At 35.8% G+C, this 22,631-nt stretch overlaps 1 protein-coding gene and 1 pseudogene across 3 annotated transcripts; one reads left to right on the forward strand and one right to left on the reverse strand.

Annotated features, from left to right (window-relative positions):
* Positions 1-5,105: 5,105 nt before the first annotated feature.
* On the forward strand, positions 5,106-6,438 carry LOC145166288 (tetraketide alpha-pyrone reductase 1-like; annotated as a pseudogene). Its single transcript, XR_013740469.1, has 4 exons — positions 5,106-5,245; positions 5,341-5,945; positions 6,044-6,236; positions 6,297-6,438. The product of XR_013740469.1 is annotated as a tetraketide alpha-pyrone reductase 1-like (transcript).
* On the reverse strand, positions 6,439-10,643 carry CGL1 (alpha-1,3-mannosyl-glycoprotein beta-1,2-N-acetylglucosaminyltransferase). Of its 2 annotated transcripts, XM_079085227.1 has the most exons (17): positions 10,258-10,618; positions 10,033-10,083; positions 9,664-9,751; positions 9,456-9,518; positions 9,324-9,358; positions 9,155-9,231; positions 9,009-9,054; positions 8,547-8,609; positions 8,254-8,320; positions 8,117-8,185; positions 7,956-8,025; positions 7,730-7,791; positions 7,547-7,637; positions 7,375-7,468; positions 7,172-7,273; positions 6,925-7,095; positions 6,439-6,727 (listed from the first exon to the last, which is right to left on the reverse strand). In XM_079085227.1, the coding sequence occupies exons 1-17, from the start codon at positions 10,324-10,326 to the stop codon at positions 6,608-6,610; spliced, it is 1,338 nt and encodes a 445-aa protein (XP_078941353.1). In that variant the 5' UTR covers positions 10,327-10,618; the 3' UTR covers positions 6,439-6,607. The 2 variants fall into 2 exon arrangements, with proteins under 2 accessions (XP_078941353.1, XP_078941354.1); XM_079085228.1 differs by lacking the exons at positions 6,439-6,727; positions 6,925-7,095 and having other exon boundaries at positions 7,371-7,468; positions 10,258-10,643.
* Positions 10,644-22,631: the final 11,988 nt, after the last annotated feature.

Below are 22,631 nucleotides of genomic sequence, written 5' to 3' on the forward strand. Positions count from 1 at the left end.
ATTGTCTTCGTCAATGATATCTTCTCAATTACGTCAACCAATCGTCAACCACCAGGATATGAACAAACCATTGATTGAAATGTTATTCTTTTATTGAGTTATAACGATACCTGAAAAACATGTGAATACACATAAAAAATGTTAAAAATATACTTTTAGTTCATAATAATAGCGATTTATCACATTCTAATTATCACATGGTATATTCATACATGAATGTATAATCATATGTGAATATTATATGATATATGTTGTTTATATTGTATATTTACATATGATATTACATGGTATATTCACAAATGAATATTACATAGTATGTTCACATATGAATATTATATGGTAGATTCACATGTGAATATTATATGATATATTTACTTGTGAATATTACACATTCTAGTCACATCTAAATATTGCATGGTATATTCATTCATGAATATTACACAGTATATTCACATACGAATAATATATAGTATATACACTTGTGAATATGATACAGTGTATTCATATTTAAATATTAAACGATGCATTCACTTGTGAATATTACATAGTAAGTATTAGATGATATATTCACTTATGAATATTAGATGGTATAGTCATATGTGAATATTACACAGTTTATTCACATAGGAATATTACACAGTATATTAACATATGAATATTACAAGGTATATTCACAAATATATATAATTTTTATATGTTATTCACATATGAATAACATATAAAATTGTATATTTGTTTTGTGTTTTAATAATCATATACTGATTAAGGTGCGAAAACATATTCATATGTGAATATAACGTGGTAATTTAGTTTATGCATTTCATCAAACGGTTGAAGTGCATACAAGTAAGCTCTTTTAAAAATGCTAAAAACATGGTACTTTGACTATTTAAAACTTACAAAATAGTAGATTGATAGAGAATTATATGAATTTTTCAAAAAAAATGATTTGATGTTTTTCTAACCTTAATTTCGAAGTTTTGTTTGATGATCGATGTTGAATGAATGATATGAAGTGAAACTGTTGTTGATTATCGATGATGTTGATCTAATGACAGTGGGAGTATAATTAATCGTAGATGTTGAAGATATGCTCGTATTCAAGCATAATTGAAGGTTGGATTGAAAGAACCAAAAACAAATTTTTTTTGTCTACTGATGAATGACGTTGATGAACGTGTTTTTAACGAAGATGGATGATTGATTAACACTGGATGATGTTGATCGAGGATTTAATTGAAGAAATTTGGATGATCGTTGAAGGTTGGAGAAGAAATTTGGATGATGAACGATCGAGTAGTAATGAATTTGAATTGTTATCAAATTATCCACAGTTACGTATCTGTGATTGAAGGATATCATATCATATTTACATGTTTGTCACCGTGTATTTTATGTTAAGATGCTAATTAAATGATTGACTGAGAATGATTCACCCATTCTCAACCTTTTTTTTCTCAATTGAACCCTTATATATATATATATATATATATATATATATATATATATATATATATATATATATTAATGAAATTTAGAGTAACCGTAACATTTTTTGGATATAAAGAGATTTTTTTTTCCAAAATATATCATTATGGTTTTGTTGTGGGTTTGTTTAGAATACTTTTTTCTTATATATATTTTAAACATTTTTTTTAAATTTATATCTTATTAAATTAGAAGACCGTCTAACACACAACACACCCCACCCTATCCGGTATCCACCACATATCCACCGAAAATCATGTCATGTTCCTTCCACATATCTCCGGCCACCACCTTCCAACAATTTTTATTACTTCTTAAAAAAACAGCATTCTATATTTAGTAAGCAACCACGTTAAATAATCTTGAAATAAGAATATATACATAGACTTATATTCTTAATAGACAAAATTGCATGAATGGTCCATGTGGTTAGGTGAAAATTGCCACTTTAGGTCAAAAAGATTTGACTATTATTCGTGATCTAAAGGTTTTCATTTTGTTGCGAGTTTGATCTATTTTGGTTTAATTTTTTATAAAATGACGATTTTGCCATTTATATTTTCTTTTTTCCAATTTTTTTATTACAGAAAAAAAAAGAAATTCTCTCTCCCTCTCTCTCTACACCAAAACTTTATTCTATCATCATCTTTACAAATCAAATACCAACATCAGTCCAAATTATCTTCACCTCCATCAATTATCAGAAGCAAAATTCAAAAATCTCAATCCATTTTAGGAATCATCATCCATAACAATCATTGAATTAATCTTCACCCTAGACCCCACCCAGGTCCTCTCATTTCCATTTCCCCTTATTTTCTCTCTTTTTATCATGTAAAAAATTCTCATATTTGAAGAACCATAAAGTCGCCATTGAAGCTGAAGATGGTGGGATTTTTCGATGGTGCTTGATGATGATAATGACCAGCAAAAGGGACACAACGATAATGTTGGAGATGGTTGAAGGCACCGACGAGAACGGTGGTTCACTATGATGATGTTGGTAGCATTTTAGGGTTTGATGATGAATAAGCACGGTGGCGATGATGTTGGTAGCATTTTAGGGTTTTCGATGGTGTCTCCCCCTCTATTTCCAGTCGTGAAATGTCCCATCTGAAAACCCTAGCCGCCAAGAAACCGTAACTTCAGATCTCGATCTCCTTTCTCTCGTTGTCAGTTGTCGAGGTTCAAAGGGAGGGCATCAACAATCGAAGCGGATGTTTGGGGTGGTGCTACCTGACCGAAGGGAGGCTAGCAACAACCGCCGATTTCTTCTTCTTTGGCCGATGGTAAGCAAGAAATGAGAGAGGGAGTGAGAGAGAGAGAGGGGGGAGAGAGAGAGTGTGTGTGTGAGAGAGAGAGAGAGTAATTTCTTTTTTCTTTTCTTTTTTTTTATTCTGTAATAAAAAACTGAAAAAAGAGAAAAAAAAATACAAATAGCAAAATTGTCATTTTATAAAAAATTAAACCAAAATGGATCAAACTTGCAACGAAATGAAAACTTTTGGAGCATTGGTACTAATCCAAACATCAAACATGTTTGGCCCAAAATGACATATACCACATGGACCATCCTTATAATTTTGTCTTCTTTATATATATCCCATGGAAAGATAGCTAGCTAGCATATGCTGCAGGAATAATAGCGTAAACAAATCACCGGGTAAACTATATACATTTCCAATCAACCCTTTCAACGGACTATGGAAAAATATGACATTAAAGATAGATCAATGACAATTGACAATTACGCAGTGTTTTCGAGTTTTAAAATTAAAGGAATGTGGAGGAAATGGAAATAAAGAGAGTTTTAAAATTAAGGGAACGTCGAGGAAATGGAAATTAATAAAGAGAAGGAAAAGAAGAGAGCACAATAAATAAATAAATAAATAACTAGTTGTCTTCTCCGGTAAAAAGAATTGAAAGGGAAGCAAACTTATGTTCTTAAATTGGAAGGAAATAAAAATAAATGATATTTTTTAAAAATTTGTCCATAATTTGTTATTATATGAAAAAATCAACATGTTTTAAGTAAATGTGTAGATCTGATAACAAAAATTGTATATATTCACGAAAGTTGAATAAAATATGCTTCCATAGTTGACTTTTGACGTGTCAAATATGCCAATATTCAAAATTGACAAAATGATGCTTTCAACCCATTAAAAATCTTGTCCAGATCATAAGTATGTCAATTTTTAATTTAAAAAGGTATGCCAACTTTTAATTTAAAAATCAGTGTCTGATTCGCTCAAGTCAAAATTTAAGCATATCCATTGATTTTTAACCTAATTCATTTTTACACAAAAATACCTTTTTTGTCAACTTATTTGTTAGTTTCTTTTTTTGATAACCAAAATATGGTTTTACTATGACTACAAGTCTACAACTTTTAAAGTACATCCAACAAACATCATCACATAATAAGTAAGTTTTTCCTTTACACTCCTTTCTTTTCCTTTCATTTTTTTCCCTAAAAAAACTATAAACGCGTTTTTAGGGGCATAATGCCGTAAGGATGTTTTTCGCCAAAAAAATAAAAAAATAAAAAAAATTACAGCACTTATTTACAAAGCACATTGACTATTTTTGCACTCCAGAACAAGTTTTTATGGGCATATTTAGAAAGCATATTCAGTTTACTCTAAACTCTAAATTTTAATGGGTAGTCTTAATATGGTTTCTTTTTTAAATGTAGATGTAGATATACATATATAAGATAAATACGCACATGTTTTATGTTGCTATATTAAATTTACATTTTATTATGAATATCAATATTGTAGTGTAATTCTTGAATGATTTAATGCGTAGGCTTAGTGTGGCTTTTACGAATGTACACATACATATGTAAGATGTATAGACACTTATGTTTTAAACTTTTACCTATGTAATTGAGGGTGTATCATTGTGATGATATGTCAAAGCTAAAGAGTGGAAGACTAATCTCAACTTGAAATGTAGATCAATTTATGGATGTGGTATCGATTAGAGGTATCTCAGGGTGAGCTCGATGATATGCTATGATGTTGAAGTCTGTATGAATTGGTCAAATGAGAAAGGGGTAACAAAGGAGAAAGTAAAGACTGTGGAATAATATTAGTAATGTAGTATGTGGAAGATATGTTGGATAACCTATTGACTCATGTTCAAATCCTGACACTACTTAACCTCTATGGCCATGGAGGCTCGTCTGCAGTGACTCCAGGGCATGTTTGCAACGTGGGGTTAGCCGGTGCGCCATGGAGGCTCGTATGCACTACTTATCTTTCTACCCATGTAAAATGATGACATGTGTCTTAAAAAATTATCAATTTTATCCAAATATGACACTTGTCACCATTTCACATGGGTAATAAGATAATTAAGAAGAAAAAGTACGAGGATATTTAATTTCTCCAATCGTTTAGTTTCTTCTATCAAAAGTAAAAGACCTTGAATTTTGTTTTATCTATTGTTGGTCAACTGATTTGCATTGCAGCATTGCATTTGATGCTTTGAAACCAACATCTGTCCTATTTCTCAAAGAAAACTAAACCTCACAAGCATTACGTGACATACCTTCTCCATACCATCTTTTGAAAACGTTTCAGACACGCACAATATATTTCGAAAAATCAAAGCATTATGCCTCCAAAAAAAGTAATGACTCATCGCAAGGTCTGTGTAACTGGTGCATCCGGTTTCCTAGCATCCTGGCTCATCAAGCGACTCCTCTCATCTGGTTATCATGTCGTTGGCACTGTTAGAGACCCCAGTCTGTGTCTCACCATCTTCAATCTCTTCCTCCTTATATAACATCCTACTAACCCTTTTTTTTTCTTTCTTTTTTAATTAAAATTAAATTCGCAGCAAATGAAGCCAAACTAGCTCACCTATGGAAACTAGAAGGAGCAAAGGAGAGACTCCGCTTAGTGAAGGCAGAGCTAACAGAAGAAGGAAGCTTCGATGATGCAATCATGGGATGTGAAGGCGTCTTCCACACAGCTTCCCCTGTTCTCGGACATATTACAAACCCTAGGGTATGTTACATACGTACGCTTCTGCTTTCAGTTTTAAGCATGATGAAGTGTTTTGCTTCTTCAATCTGAATGTTGTTTTTCAGGAGGAGATTTTAAAGCCGGCTGTTGATGGGACACTGAACGTCTTACGTTCATGTAAGAAGAATCCGTCACTGAGACGAGTCGTGTTCACCTCATCATCTTCTACAGTAAGAGTAAAAGACAAATTTGACCCTGAAAAACCCGTGGATGAGTCCTCTTGGAGTTCCGTTGAAATCTGTGAGAAGTATCAGATCTGGTATGTACTTTCGAAAACCATGGCGGAAAAAGCAGCGTGGGAGTTTTGCAATGAAAACGGGATCAATCTCGTGACTCTTCTTCCCTCGTTTCTTGTTGGACCAAGTTTACCTCCTACTTTATGTTCTACAGCATCAGATATCCTCGGATTGCTTAAAGGTAACTTCTCTTCTCTAATAACCCTAACTACTAAAACCATAACCATGTGTTTTATTTTATTCCTAAATACATACACGTATACGTATTTTGATGAACAGGGGAAACAGAGAGGTTTAAATGGCATGGAAGGATGGGATATGTTCATATAGATGATGTTGCTCTTTGTCATATTCTAGTTTATGAACATGAAAAAGCTCAAGGACGATATTTATGCAGCTCAACTGTAATCAACAATGATGAACTTGTTTCGATTCTGTCATCACGTTATCCAACACTACCAATTCCAAAACGGTATTGAAAATTAATTTGCTATAACTTACTTACTATAACTAATTGAAAGCTAATTTGCAGGTTTGAGCAGCATGATCGACCATATTATGAGTTTAGCACGACAAAGATAACCAGTTTAGGGTTTAAGTTCAAGTCGATTCAAGAAATGTTTGATGATTGTATCACGTCTCTTGTTGCACAAGGCCATCTTTCTATTCCTTAGTTAAATCTGGAAAGTGGAAACTTCTCTAGTTTACTTTTTTTTCATCAAAATGTTACCTCAACTGTTCTAATATTTACCGATACATCTTTCTATATATAGTAATCAAGAACAACAATTTCGTCCTAAAAAATATTTTTGCTGTACCTTTGACTTTGAGAGAAGATTTGATTTAAACAAGATTTTGGATCCCTAATTGGTGAAGGGAATCTGGCCCCACAAGAAATACTCGCTTTAATGTTTGGTGCCGAAAAACAACAACTCCTTTATACGCTGTTCTTGGTATGCCATCCTGAATAAAGTAAAAAACATAGGTTGTTATTTGAATAAACTGCAACTTTGGTCCCTGAGTTTATCTCTTTTTATACTTTTGATCCCCCAAAGTATCTTTTTTGCAAATTTAGTTCTTACTGGAGGTTTTTGTAACATTTTTTAGTCATTGTTCCAAGTAAAATGACTATATTGTCCTTTATCTGATTTTTTTTATACCTTCCACTCTTCAAAAATGCCGAATTGTTGAGCGATCTTTTCAAAATGTGATTGATCTTTATATTTTATACGCACATCTCCATCTACATTATTTGTCTTCAAAACAAGATCACTTCCATAAAGAGGTTTTGCATTTTTCACCATGTCTGCAAAATGCTTCACAAATTTATCCTACAAAAACAATGAAAATGGTTAGTTAATTAATTAGCTGTTGACTTATTAAATTAGTTTTAATTGAAATGCTTACCTCCATTAGGTAGCTTAAGTTCATTGATTTCCAATCAACTTTGACATCATTGAGTTTAATAGGTTTAAGATATTGTTGGAAGAACTGTCCCAAACTAGAACCCTGAAAACATATAGAAACAAGTAAGTAATCAATCTATTGCATTATTTTTATGTATGATTAAACAAAAGATGAAATGAAAAGTTGATATAGAAGATACCTACATGCTCCCCAAAATTGTAAGTCCTGCATACTTCTGGACGAATGAATTGTCTCCCTTTGTGATTTTCTTGTAATCTTAGCCAGTCATCCCAGTAAGTAATCTTTTGTCAAAGAAAATTATATTTAAAACTTAAAAGTTTGAACCACAAAATATAAACTCGCCAAAAAGGATATGCTTTTGGCCACTTTGGAGAAAGCTCATCCCATGTAGGTTTAGCTAGCATCCATCCAAGACCAGGGAAAAAATCTGACCGATATAGCATATCTGCAAATTTAATTATTTAACAAGATTAAAAACAAATGGTTTTCTATTAGGATAATTGAGAAAAAAAAAAAAAAAAAGAAGATTAGAATTACAAGGATCATGCACAAATTGTTTTTGCCCGTTGTCATTCCATGATGAGATGGCCATGATTGACCTATAAAGTGACTGAATGAGTAATGATGTCTGTCTCGATAAAGTGTTGTGTACACAAATTTCTTTATCTTTTCAACTGGATAAACCGTTTGAACGAAACTAAATGACCATTTTACCCTTCATTAACAATATGGACATAGTATTTATAAAGAAATGGCCACTTACTTATCTTTATCCAGGAGGCCAGCTCCAGCCTCAAAGTAATCAAAAAAATCAGGAGCAATCTCCATATCGTCTGCATCCAATGAATGTCTACTCTAAACTCATAGTGTTCTTTCTAATTCTAAATAACAAAAAACAAAAGTGATATGCTTCAAAATTCATACCTTCAAGTATGATGACACGATTAAACTTATGTTTGTAAAACAGTTGATCCATTGCCCACTTGTAATGACCTGAAAATACGGTGGAAATGCATAAAGTAAAGATTAAATGAAACTTATAAATTTAATTTATAGCTTACGTGCGATCTTGTAATACGCAATTAACTCCCCAGGCCTTTCAGTACGTACAGGTTCATAATCCAAGTGCTGTAACATATTTTACAGAGAGACTTCAATTCAATATATTGGAGCACATAAGCCACTGAGTAATTTACATAAGTAGTCCAATATCAAAATATTTTTCATTTCTGGTCTGTATTTCAAGTCTTAAGGGACCAAAATCGATATGAAGCTTTGAAATGAAGATCAAAACTGAAACATATTATCATTCATTGCTCAAGCAATAACATATTAACATATATGATGACATTACCTGTATGTAGGTCAGTTGATCATAACTGAGTGCCTTTGCTCTAACATCAGAATTTGACCCATCCTGAAAATTATAATATTTAAAGATATGAAAATTGTACAAAAATAACGACGTACTATGGGCTATGAACTCTATAATAGCAACATATACTTACATTTTGCTACCAATATTGTGCATGTACTTTATCTCTTAAATATGGCCAATATTGGTTAAAAAATGTAAGTACGCTGCTATTATGAGCACAAAATTGTTCATATGTTGCTATTATGTGTTATGAGTTACAAATTGCCCTTATCAGTATAAAAATGTAAGTAAGCTGCTTTTATGGGTAAAGAAATGTAACTACATATCTATTATGAATAAAAAGTAAATAAAACGTATATTGGTAAAAAGAGTAAAGTACATTGCTATTTCTGGCAATTTTCCTTTAAAGATTAAGAAAATTATGAAAATCATGCGTACCTGGGATACAAAAATAGGAAACTTTAATGCGACAAAACTATGATATCTGATAATCATGAAGAATGGTTGAATAATTAGTCGACAGAAGCTTAATTGAGTTATGGAAAAATTTAAGATAAGAAAACATTTATGGAAGAAAAACATACTTTAAGATAGATTTGATAGTTCTTTCTAGATAATCAGCACGATTGCATGCCATAATTACAACAGCTGCCACTGGTGCCTGGAATGATGATGTACATACTTTATTATAAATAAAAATTGATAGACAGGAGATTAGAATTATAAAGTTGGTTTTATTATTCTTATACAAACCTGTTCTTCCCGTGTTAAACTTCTGACACCTTTTTCTGGAAATTGATAAGTATAAGATCAGACTGGTAACACGTTTTCATCCATAAAGATAAATGTGGTATTTCTACTAAGTTATCCATGGAATAAGCTTACTTTCAAGATCTTGAACAAGTGCCCTCAGATGTTCACACTCCTGTTCTTGACGTTTTACTTTTTCTGAAAAAAATAAATAAATAAATTTAGAATGTCACATTAAAGAAAACAGTCTCTTCTTGATGAAAGAAACAAAAACAACCATGAAATCATAATGGAAAAAACAAGAAGAAACAGCAGGATGCATTAATCAAATGAGATCAATTACCTTCCAAAACCACAATATTTTCCTGATTCATGCTTATCTGATCAATTAGTAACCGCATCTGATTCCTGCAATGATTTTCTGCTTCCACCTGTTATGATCCAGATGTTCACTAAATACTTGCACAATAGAAATTTTTAGGATAGACAGCACACAAAATCAATAGTGCCAAGAAACAAGTCAACAACTAATAAGTTTTCTAGGGTAAAACAGATACGAAGGATGAAATTGAGTAGATCAATATGATTACATTGTTTAGATGAATAAATTATCAACTACATAGGCTCTAAAATGTTGATATCTTCAAGCAATAGAGAATATATAACTAGGAAAATAGAACAAATATACACTATGTAAGGTCAATATACGTACTGCAGTTTCAAGTGCCTCGGCGTACTCAGATTGTGTGGCAAAAAGCTTCACCTGATGAAAAAGAAAGTAAAATAAGCCAAAGTTAAATAGTTACTCACCAATCAGGAATTAAACAGGAAAGATGCATAACATAGAATATGAGCAACTGAGGATAGCGATTAACTAGACCTAGATGGATGGAATTCAATCGATTTGCCTAAAAAATGTGTTGAAATTACGTCGAACCTGGGTATATATGAATCCGATTACAACGAGGATGAGAAGGTATCTGAAATCGCAAGACCATCTCGCCATTTTTCTTTTTCTTTTTTCGTCCGTAGGGCTGCGTTTTTGTGACTCAAAAGCTTCAGACTAGAAATGGAACTGAAGCCTTCGATCTCTGTTCGCAAGAGGGATCAAGAATTCTGACTTAATTCTTATCTGTTCTTCTGGATAGTCGAACCTTCTTGCATAACTTTACCCATGAAATTTCAACATCCGGGTCATCCCATGTCTGTACTGTAGTGGAAGACTGCTCCCGGATGCTTAAGGAGGTTGTACGGTACAAGTATTTGATTCTCTGCACAACGCATAATTGTCCGTGGGCATTGATCATTTGATAATTATGTTTTCTCGGTTTTAACTTCAGAGTTTAAATAATTTTTTTTTTGGAAAGACCAAAAGAGAGAATGTGTGTGGTAAAACAAAAATATCAATAAGTTTCTCTTTTTTTCACACATATATACAACAATACCCACACAACATAGTCATCTCTGCAAAACTAACTAAGCGAAAATAGTTGGAGTACTTAGTGGGATCAGGGACATGATCTGTCTAGTTTAGATTATGTATCGGCATGGGTTCTATGATCTGGCTAGTTTAGATTATGTATCGGCATGGGTTCTACATGGTTTGCAGTTAAACATACCGACACACTCAAGGATATCAGTAGTATATTAAGATTGGCTCATAAATGAGGTTGTAGTTAAACAAGTAGCAGAAATCCCAATAAAGTAGTTCAAAGCACCAAGGCCAATCATGGAGAACTCTTTGTCAAGTGAGGCAATGATCTGGTGGAGAATTGTGGTGGAGGATGTTGTAAGGATAATGTCATTGACGTACAGTAGCAAGTAGGCAGTAGAATAAATATTGCAATAAACAAAAAGATATGAGTCTGAGGGGCTGTGAAAAAACAGTACTCACGTATCACACCCCCAGCCGGCGGCGGAAACACCGGGCGGTGTAACGTCATTCCTTGTATCACAGTTATATAACATATATTAAACATTATAAAAGAGTTATTATAAACTACATACCTTTATTGATAATAGAAAGTTATATTATTATTCCAGCTTATCAAGTTCCTAAAAACACATGCATTTTGAAAATACGTCAGCATAAAGTTGGTGAATCCACAGGTTTTGACTCAGAGTAAAAATAGTACTTTTTCCAAGTTCGAAAAGTATAGAACATAGTTTGAAAATATCATTCGGACTCATACTTGTTTCTAACATATAGTATATATATATCCTAGGTATAATGGTTTACTTAGTAGTATACCTATAAGTTTCATATACTATGCATATAAGTGTTTGTAATCCCATACAAACGAAGGTTACTACGTATAAATCTTATTTCAATTCTATACGAGTAAAAACCGCTACGTATAAATCTTATTTCAATTCTATACGAGTGTGTGTGCTAGGTATAATTGTCTACTTAATGAACAAGTAGTATACCTACAAGTTTCTTGTACCTAGAGTATAAGGGTTTGGGAAACTTATACTTAACATTCATACTTGTATATCGACAAAGTATAATGCTTCTAAAATTGTGCTACCATGAGTCCGTAATCGCTGCTAATACGGCGTCACTACCTCTGAATGGTGCTATAACTGTCGCACCTTAATAATAGATTTCTGCACGCTTCATCGACGTCGGAATAAAATAAATTAGGCAAGTTTGTCACCCGAAAACCGTTGGGTTGTAGCTAGCAACCACGAGTGGGGGTGTCAACCCACATAGATCTATACACAACTTCCTTGTTGGAAAAATGGGCAAGTTCGTCACCCGTAAAACCGTGGGTTGTAGCTAGCAACCACGGGTGGGGTGTTAACCTGCATAAATCTATACACACAACTTCCTCGCTCACACGGGATTAACGGTTACAGTCAGAGGATTTCCACTAAGATTTCCAATCTTAGTTGATGAATAAAATAGCTCATGTAGACTTTGTCGACCTCCTATGGTTCTAATAGTGAAAGCATATTTGAGTCTAAAACCCTAACTTACTAGACTATGCTTTTAAACATTACTCCTAATTTCATAATACTTAGGCAGTACAACAACTATAACTTGAAGTAAAACCAAGTTTTATCTAACATAAACCTAATAATAGCAACATACTTAACAAGTATATACAGAACTCCCGAGTATAATGTGACATCCCCTAATTTCTCGGCCAGAAAAGACCGATTTATTTTATGTTTTTTAAAATAAAATCAGAGTAATCCTTTTAAAAGATGTTGCAGAATTTGTTCCCAAAACAAAACATGATAAAATTTTATCAAAACCTTTCTTTAAGAAATATATAATTTCCTTTTATATCAAAACCTCGGGATGTCATATTCTGATACAGATCAAAAGCATAAACAAGACATTATAAGCCTTACAACGGTTATTTACAATTACTGGCCTATAATCCAAAAATCACTCATCATCATCCGACTATGCTCGGGGTCCACTACCTGTAATATAAAAAGCTGAGTGGGTCAGGCTTGGAAGCCTGGTGAGCATATAGGGTTTTCAACCCACAATAAATAATAAACTTATTAAGTTCTCAATCAACAATAAATTTATTAATTTCATCAACCAAAAATAACCCTAATTACCCATTCCCATTATCGTCACTTTACGTCCCTAAAACAACTATCACAAGGGACCTAGCCTAAGGATTTTCACTAGGGGTGACAACATTGCTTCGGGGGTTCCGCAGCAATTTATGTCAAATAAGGCAACCATCGGGGTGACAACACTGCTTTCCTCAGCAATTTATGTCAAACAAGACAAACAAACACAAAACAACCAATAAGGTGACAACATTGCTTTCCTCAGCAATTTATGTCAAATAAGACAACCAATAGGGTGACAACATTGCTTTCCTCTGCAATTTATGTCAAATAAGACAACCAATAGGGTGACAACATTGCTTTCCTCTGCAATTTATGTCAATTAAGACAAACATCGGGGTGACAACATTGCTTTCCCTCAACAATTTATGTCAAATAGGCACGAAGTCACATCGTCGCCATGTGCTAAGTCCATAGCTCTTATTTATCGACAGTATTTCCCACGGGAATCCCCCCCGCAATACATGTCAATGGGTTTTTAGAGTACAACTGATGAACATATAGTTCACACACTTACAGGTTGCGAGCCTGCTAGTGTTCGACAGATCATCTAGAATAGTCCATGGTTGTCATCCATACTCTGTTGAATGACGGGGGCCACGTTTGGGTAAGTGATTCTCTCATATTTCACCACTCACTCTCAACTCATGATCTCATTTCACCACTCACCCTCAACTCATGATCTATATCACTGATCATCTCATTTATCCAACTCACCTTTCATCACACACCCACTATTTCATCTACCCATGTTTTACCCAACATTTTTGTAGATAAAAATACATATACAGTTTAAAATTATTTAAAAACCTGTATAAATCATTCCTTCAACATCCATCTAAAATAAACAAACAATATATATTCACACAACACGTATTTTATATAAAATACTTCATATCTATGTGTAAGGTGAAAGTAACTACACACCCACCTGATTTAACGATAATCGGGCAGCACTTCGTTTCTTAAAACGATCGTTTCTAATAAAACCGGAAGTTTTATTGAGAAACCGGGCTCTGCAAGGGTCGGGCTTCGAAACCGAAAAAATAAATTTCCCGGGCTTCTCGGGCACTCCAGGACGTGTTCCGGGTGCTATAATCGATATCGGGGCTTCGGGGGATGTTAAAATGGTGAAAATATTGAAAAATGGGTGAAAAGGGGCAATTTCCCAAAATTACCCGGGAAGGCTCGCATGCCTTCTATTTATAGGGTGAGATCCGAAGTCGGCTAAGGAAGATGAGTCAGCAGCGAGGACACGCGGCAGCAGCAGAGCGAAGGTGCGCAGGTGGCTTGCACGTGGGTTGCGCATGCGAGGGTCTCGCTGGAGGCTCCTGATTGGACCGAGGTCTAGTCCGAGACTTCGGACGTGGTACTCCCTGCGAAGGTCGGACACGCGAGAAAGGGGTACGGGGCAGCTTCTCATAGCCGAGTCTTCGGTCCGAAGAGAATGCGACACGCGTCGACAGGTGGCCTCGGATGACTCAGCAGTTCGGACACGTGGCACGTTTTGGGCGAGGGTGACGTGGCCGAAGTCCACCTATGCGAAATTTCCGATTTTTGTGCAAAAACTTCTAAAATCCATAAATTTCGCATACGAGCTCCGTTTTGACGTTCTTTATATGCACGCGTAGGTAAAACTATGTTCTACAACTTTCGTTTAGACTTCGTCGGCTAATTTTGACTTTAATTTTTATATTATTATTTTTAACAGACCGGGACAGGAAATCCGTTAAAAATTCATAACTTCTTCATCCGACGTCCGTTTTCGTCTGTCTTTTTAACGTTGTGCTACTATTGACGAGACTTTCGATTCTCGTTTAGGTCGTATCGGCTAAAAATCACTCGATCTAAAATTCGAGTTTTTAGTTGTCTTACTGCTAAGCTGAAACTTCGAAAATCATAACTTCCTCATACGAAGTCAGATTTGGGCGTTCTTTTTATACCTACTCTCGGTTTAACGAACACTACGACTTTCGTTTAGATCACTAAGGCTAAAAAGTAGTTTACCAAAAACTCACTTTTTACGTCATTCGGCACCATGCCGGTTTTGTCGCGAAACTTCGACATGTCATAACTTCTTCATTATAACTCGGATTTCGGCATTCTTTATATATCCGTAATCCTTGTCACGACCACTACAACTTTCTTAATAAATATCGGCTTTATCTAATATTTATTTTCGACGCTCATTTTTATTCTTAATTAATTAAACCGTAATAATTAAGCATAAAACACATAATTTGCACATAATATTCACATAATTCATTTTCATTTCTTCTAAATGAGTTACAAAGGTTAACCTAGACTATCATGTCAATATTAATGCCTAGCCTAGAAACACGGGCGTTACAATTCTCTCCCCCTTAGAATGATTCCGTCCCCGGAATCACACATCAGCAAACAAATACGGGTAGCGACTCATCATGTCACTCTCCGTTTCCCAGGTGAGATTTGGCCCATTCGTATGTTTCCAACGCACAAGCACTAAATAGACCATTTTGCGTCACAATTTCTTAGTCTTACGGTCAACGATTGCCTCAGGTTCTTCAATCAATCTCTTGTTTTCATCCAACCTTAATTCAGAAATGGGAATTATGTCGGGCACATCTCCTGTGAACTTTCTCAAATAACACACATGAAAGGTATTATGAATACCCTCCAGTTCTTCCGGTAATTCTAGCTTGTAAGCTTGATTCCCGATCCTCTGAAGAACTTTAAATGGTCCAATAAACCTTGGACTCAACTTTCCCCTTCTACCAAATCTTATAAGTCCCTTCCACGGCGAGACTTTAAGTAAAACCGAATCTCCAACTTCGAATGATATCGGTTGTCTTTTCTTGTCAGCATAGCTCTTTTGACGATCTTGAGCTGCTAACATCCTTTCCCTAATCACTTTCAACTTTTCAGCAGTCTGATGGACTATTTCAAGTCCCACAAACTGCTTTTCCCCAGCTTCCAGCCAACATGACGGCGTTCGACACTTTTCTCCATACAAAGCGTGATAAGGTGTCATCTAAATGTTCGAGTGGAAACTATCATTATAGGAAAATTCTACTAGAGGTAAGTGTTCATCCCAGTTACCTTGGAATTCCAGGGTACATGCTCTCAACATATCCTCCCATGTTTGAATTATTCGTTCGCTCTGACCATCGGTTTGTGGATGGTAAGTTGTACTCAAACACAACTTGGTACCCAATTCTTCTTGTAAACTCCTCCAAAACCTTGAGGTAAAACGGCTGTCACGATCGGATACAATCGTTAATGAGACAGCGTGAAGCCTCACAATTTCCTTCACGTAAGAATTCGCAAGTTTATCCATAGACCATTTCTCGTTGGCTGCTATGAAATGCGCACTCTTAGTGAAGCGATCAACGACCACCCAAATCACGTCGTGACCGTTCCTTGTTCTGGGCAGTTTAGTCACAAAATCCATAGTGATATCTTCCCATTTACCCATAGGTGTAGGTAAAGGTTCTAAACTCCCATACGGTTTCTGATGTTGTGCCTTAACCCTAGCACAAGTTACACACTCGGCCACATACTTAGCAACATCGAGCTTCATCGTCGGCCACCAGTAATAGGGTTTTAGATCCTTATACATTTTTGTACTGCCGGGATGAGTCGAGTACATGGTCTTGTGAGCTTCTTCCATCAGAAGATCTCTTACTCCTCCCGTCTTAGGTACCCATATCCTACCTTTGAATACCTTCAATCCTTGACCGTTTGTATCAAACACCAATGTTTTATCCAAACGTCCTTCCTTTCGGTCATTTTTCTATAAAGCTTCCTCTTGAGCTTTCTCTATACCTTCCACAATTGTCGAGACAACTTCAATTCTCAATGCTCTTAGCCTTTTCTTTTCAAGATTTACCTTCCGACTGAGAGCATCAGCAACAACATTTGCTTTACCAGGGTGGTAAAGTATCTCACAGTCGTAGTCCTTGAGTAACTCTAGCCAGCGTCGTTGCCTCATGTTAAATTCCTTCTGATTAAAGAGATATTGAAGACTCTTATGATCAGTGAAAAGTTTGCATTTAATGCCATAAAGATAGTGCCTCCATATCTTTAAGGCGAATACTACTGATGCCAACTCCAGATCATGAATGGGGTAGTTCTTTTCATGCTCCTTCAATTGCATCGATGCATACACTATCACTTTATCCCTTTGGGTCAGAACATAACCTAACCTAACTCCAGAGGCATCACTATAAACTATGAAGTCATCAACTCCTTCAGGTAACGAAAGAATCGGTGCTTCACACAACTTCTTCTTTAACTTCTCAAAATCTTCCTTATGCTTCTCATTCCAAGTATAAACAGCTCCTTTGTGAGTCAAAGCTGTCAATGGAGTCGCGATCGAAGAAAAGCCTTGGATAAACCTTCGGTAATATCCAGCTAATCCTAAAAAGCTTCAGATCTCCGTAGGACTTTCAATTGTAACCTTCATGTTACAAAATAAATCCTTATTGAGGACTCATTCTTCTTCTTAGAATAAGTACTTTCCTTCATTTATTGTAACAGACCGATGGGTCATGTTCTAATGATCTCTCATCTTATAATGCACTACTTAGACTCAGATCTCCTAGGGACAAATTTCGGAACAAACTATACCTTCCTTCATGTTCTAATGTGATACAATCACAGTTCAACATGTATCATTTCTAACTACCAACTTCTTTAACAATGAGTGCGATACTTCTATTGATCGCTTTGATCATCCTTTACTTCAATTTGGCTTAAGTCAACTGCTACATCGAACTTGGTTCTCTGAACCACGTAACAAACTCATCGTAGTCAGACTCAATTTGATATGACCACTAGGGTCGGAATAACAATCATCTTCTTAGTCATTACCGAAACGATGGTAACGACAGACTAGAATAAGACGGAATCAATTACTAGTTCCTTGGTAACCTTGTGACTTTCCCTAATCCAAGTGTGAGTTATGTGTTTCCAGTAGTATAGATATCTACTACTATTCACACCTACTCATACTCGTCCCAAGTACTGTCTTGTAGTCCCCAAGTCCTAAAATCACAAAACAGTTTAACACATACGAATGTGTCCAATTAATCATAAAATTTTCCTAGACTCTACTAGGACTTCTTCCATGCGTATCCTCAATCATCAATTCTACTTCAACTTGGTTGGTGATGGAAATTCCAGACGATGGGACAACTTCAAGAATTACACCAATCATTCCATCATCCTGCCAATCGAAGGTGTACTTCAGACGTACCGTACCCCTCTAAACGTTCCGTTATTTTATCAAACATATTCTAAAGGCAAGATACCACTCTTACGATATCTTCTTATAGGTATCATTCACTATCATAAGCTTTTCATTTCCTCTATCTACTCAATTCTCTACGAGTCTTCACCATAACGTTTTGTACACCCAAACAAACGTTCGGTGTACTGGGCGAGAACTTAAGATAGGAAAGCTTTATTTACGATAGACGTATAAATCTCCTTATCATTTCGAAACGTTTACATGTTAGTTCTAATCTCGTAATCATACGCTTAGAATCCTACACACATAAGGTTTCCAGGTCCGATCAGCAACAGACCATAGATCCGAACAAATAATGGCATATATGGCAAACATATAGCATTTAGCACATAAAAGCATTTTAGGCATCTTTCCTAAAATAAACTAGTGCTCGTGTCTAAAATATGGTAGACATTTATCTCACAATCATCACTTAGCATTCTAAGTTTAAGTCTAGAAATCCTACAATTTATTAGTTCGCTTAAACTAATGCTCTGATACCAACTGTGACATCCCCTAATTTCTCGGCCAGAAAAGACCGATTTATTTTATGCTTTTTAAAATAAAATCAGAGTAATCCTTTTAAAAGATGTTGCGGAATTTGTTCCCAAAACAAAACATGATAAAAGTTTATCAAAACCTTTTTTTAAGAAATATATAATTTCCTTTTATATCAAAACCTCGGGATGTCATATTCTAATACAGATCAAAAGCATAAACAAGACATTATAAGCCTTACAACGGTTATTTACAATTACTGGCCTATAATCCAAAAATCACTCATCATCATCCGACTATGCTCGGGGTCCACTACCTGTAATATAAAAAGCTGAGTGGGTCAGGCTTGGAAGCCTGGTGAGCATATAGGGTTTTCAACCCACAATAAATAATAAACTTATTAAGTTCTCAATCAACAATAAATTTATTAATTTCATCAACCAAAAATAACCCTAATTACCCATTCCCATTATCGTCACTTTACGTCCCTAAAACAACTATCACAAGGGACCTAGCCTAAGGATTTTCACTAGGGGTGACAACATTGCTTCGGGGGTTCCTCAGCAATTTATGTCAAATAAGGCAACCATCGGGGTGACAACACTGCTTTCCTCAGCAATTTATGTCAAACAAGACAACCTAACATAAAACAACCAATAAGGTGACAACATTGCTTTCCTCAGCAATTTATGTCAAATAAGACAACCAATAGGGTGACAACATTGCTTTCCTCTTCAATTTATGTCAAATAAGACAACCAATAGGGTGACAACATTGCTTTCCTCTGTAATTTATGTCAATTAAGACAAACATCGGGGTGACAACATTGCTTTCCCTCAACAATTTATGTCAAATAGGCACGAAGTCACATCGTCGCCATGTGCTAAGTCCATAGCTCTTATTTATCGACAGTATTTCCCACGGGAATCCCCCCCGCAATACATGTCAATGGGTTTTTAGAGTACAGCTGATGAATATATAGTTCACACACTTACAGGTTGCGAGCCTGCTAGTGTTCGACAGATCATCTAGAATAGTCCATGGTTGTCATCCATACTCTGTTGAATGACGGGGGCCACGTTTGGGTAAGTGATTCTCTCATATTTCACCACTCACTCTCAACTCATGATCTCATTTCACCACTCACCCTCAACTCATGATCTATATCACTGATCATCTCATTTATCCAACTCACCTTTCATCACACACCCACTATTTCATCTACCCATGTTTTACCCAACATTTTTGTAGATAAAAATACATATACAGTTTAAAATTATTTAAAAACCTGTATAAATCATTCCTTCAACATCCATCTCAAATAAACAAACAATATATATTCACACAGCACGCATTTTATATAAAATACTTCATATCTATGTGTAAGGTGAAAGTAACTACACACCCACCTGATTTAACGATAATCGGGCAGCACTTCGTTTCCTAAAACGATCGTTTCTAATAAAACCGGGAGTTTTATTGAGAAACCGGGCTCTGCAAGGGTCGGGCTTCGAAACCGAAAAAATAAATTTCTCGGGCTTCTCGGGCACTCCAGGACGTGTTCCGGGTGCTATAATCGATATCGGGGCTTCGGGGGATGTTAAAATGGTGAAAATATTGAAAAATGGGTGAAAAGGGGCAATTTCCCAAAATTACCCGGGAAGGCTCGCATGCCTTCTATTTATAGGGTGAGATCCGAAGTCGGCTAAGGAAGATGAGTCAGCAGCGAGGACACGCGGCAGCAGCAGAGCGAAGGCGCGCAGGTGGCTCGCACGTGGGTTGCGCATGCGAGGGTCTCGCTGGAGGCTCCTGATTGGACCGAGGTCTAGTCTGAGACTTCGGACGTGGCACTCCCTGCGAAGGTTGGACACGCGAGAAAGGGGTACGAGGCAGCTTCTGATTGGCCGAGCCTTCGGTCCGAAGAGAATGCGACACGCGTCGACAGGTGGCCTCAGATGACTCAGCAGTTCGGACACGTGGCACGTTTTGGGCGAGGGTGACGTGGTCGAAGTCCACCTATGCGAAATTTCTCGATTTTTGTGCAAAAACTTCTAAAATCCATAACTTTCGCATACGAGCTCCGTTTTTGACGTTCTTTATATGCACGCGTAGATAAAACTATGTTCTACAACTTTCGTTTAGACTTCGTCGGCTAATTTTGAATTTAATTTTCATATTATTATTTTTAACAGACCGGGACAGGAAATCCGTTAAAAATTCATAACTTCTTCATCCGACGTCCGTTTTCGTCTGTCTTTTTACCGTTGTGCTATTATTGGCGAGACCTTCGATTCTCGTTTAGGTTGTATCGGCTAAAGATCAATAGATCTAAAATTCGAGTTTTTAGCTATCTACTGCTAAGCTGAAACTTCGAAAAATCATAACTTCCTCATACGAAGTCAGATTTGGGCGTTCTTTTTATACCTACTCTCGGTTTAACGAACACTACGACTTTCGTTTAGATCACTAAGGCTAAAAAGTAGTTTATCAAAAATTCACTTTTTACGTCATTCGGCACCGTGCCGGTTTTGTCGCGAAACTTCGACAGGTCATAACTTCTTCGTTATAACTCGGATTTCGGCATTCTTTATATATCCGTAATCCTTGCCACGACCACTAAAACTTTCTTAATAAATATCGGCTTTATCTAATATTTATTTTCGACGCTCATTTTTATTCTTAATTAATTAAACCGTAATAATTAAGCATAAAACACATAATTTTCACATAACATTCACATAATTCATTTTCATTTCTTCTAAACGAGTTACAAAGGTTAACCTATACTATTATGTCAATATTAATGCCTAGCCTAGAAACACGGGCGTTACATATAACTCTGGGGCTATATCACACATAATATATATAACTCCCGAGTATAACTCTGGGGTTACATTAGTATAATCTCAAACTTGTTAGTATGTTATTATCATAGATTATACGATACTATCATATAAACATAATATTAACTTGTATATAATATTTAGCATGAATTTTCCCCCGAAAACATTAAAAAGTGGGGCCGTGAAACTCATCCTAGTAGCGTGATTTTATAGAATATAACTAGAAACGGTCAGCGGTTCGTGATCGTCGGGCTCGGGACGCGGAATGCCTTCAGCAAACGAGAGAAATGAGAGAGGTTTGGTGTAAGAATGGTTAGGGTCGAGCTTGCTATTTATAGGCTGCCTAAGACACTCTCACATCGTGAGAAATTATTGTTACGTTGTGAGGCCAGGCTGCATCACCTCGTAGACTTGTCATTTGCGTTCCTAGCTTCGGAAGGTGTCCGTTTGACTCCTCACGTCATGAGAATCTATGCTCACGTCATGAGCTTTAAACTTATCACTTTGTAGACTTGTCATCTGCATTCTAGCCTTGAAAAGTGTTCGTTTGACTCCTTACGTCGTGAGAATACATGCTCACGTCGTGAGCCCTGACAGATTAGGGTTTCTGCCATGTGTCATGCTCTCGACAGCTACATCTTCGGAAGGTCATAACTTTTGCATACGAGCTCCGTTTTTGACGTTCTTTATATCCACACGTAGGTATTTTCGGGTACTACAACTTTCGTTTAGACTCCAATAGCTAATTCTAAGTCTATTTTAAATTCCTCTTGATATAAAGATTTATAGTGTTAGAGTTTATCATAACTTCTTCATGCGAAGTCAGATTTAGACGTTCTATATATTTTTGGAATCGTATGGACATGTACTTTGATTTATGTCATAAGGTAGGTATGAAAGTTCATATTTGTATTAGAATTTGCCATGAACTACAAAGTAAGTTTATTATATTATAATCATATGCGACTGTTGTTGACCTATTTCGACTGGTGTTACATCACGAAAAGTGTGGCAAAGCATTAAAACCACGTTTTAGGCGCCTGGAGGCCGTATAGAGACCGTCCCATGTTACATAAATGATATTTGAACTGAATGTCA

The sequence above is a fragment of the Lactuca virosa genome, chromosome 3 (genome assembly GCF_052849685.1).
Source record: "Lactuca virosa cultivar CGN04683 chromosome 3, Lactuca_virosa_CGN04683_v6, whole genome shotgun sequence".
NCBI lineage: Eukaryota > Viridiplantae > Streptophyta > Magnoliopsida > Asterales > Asteraceae > Lactuca > Lactuca virosa.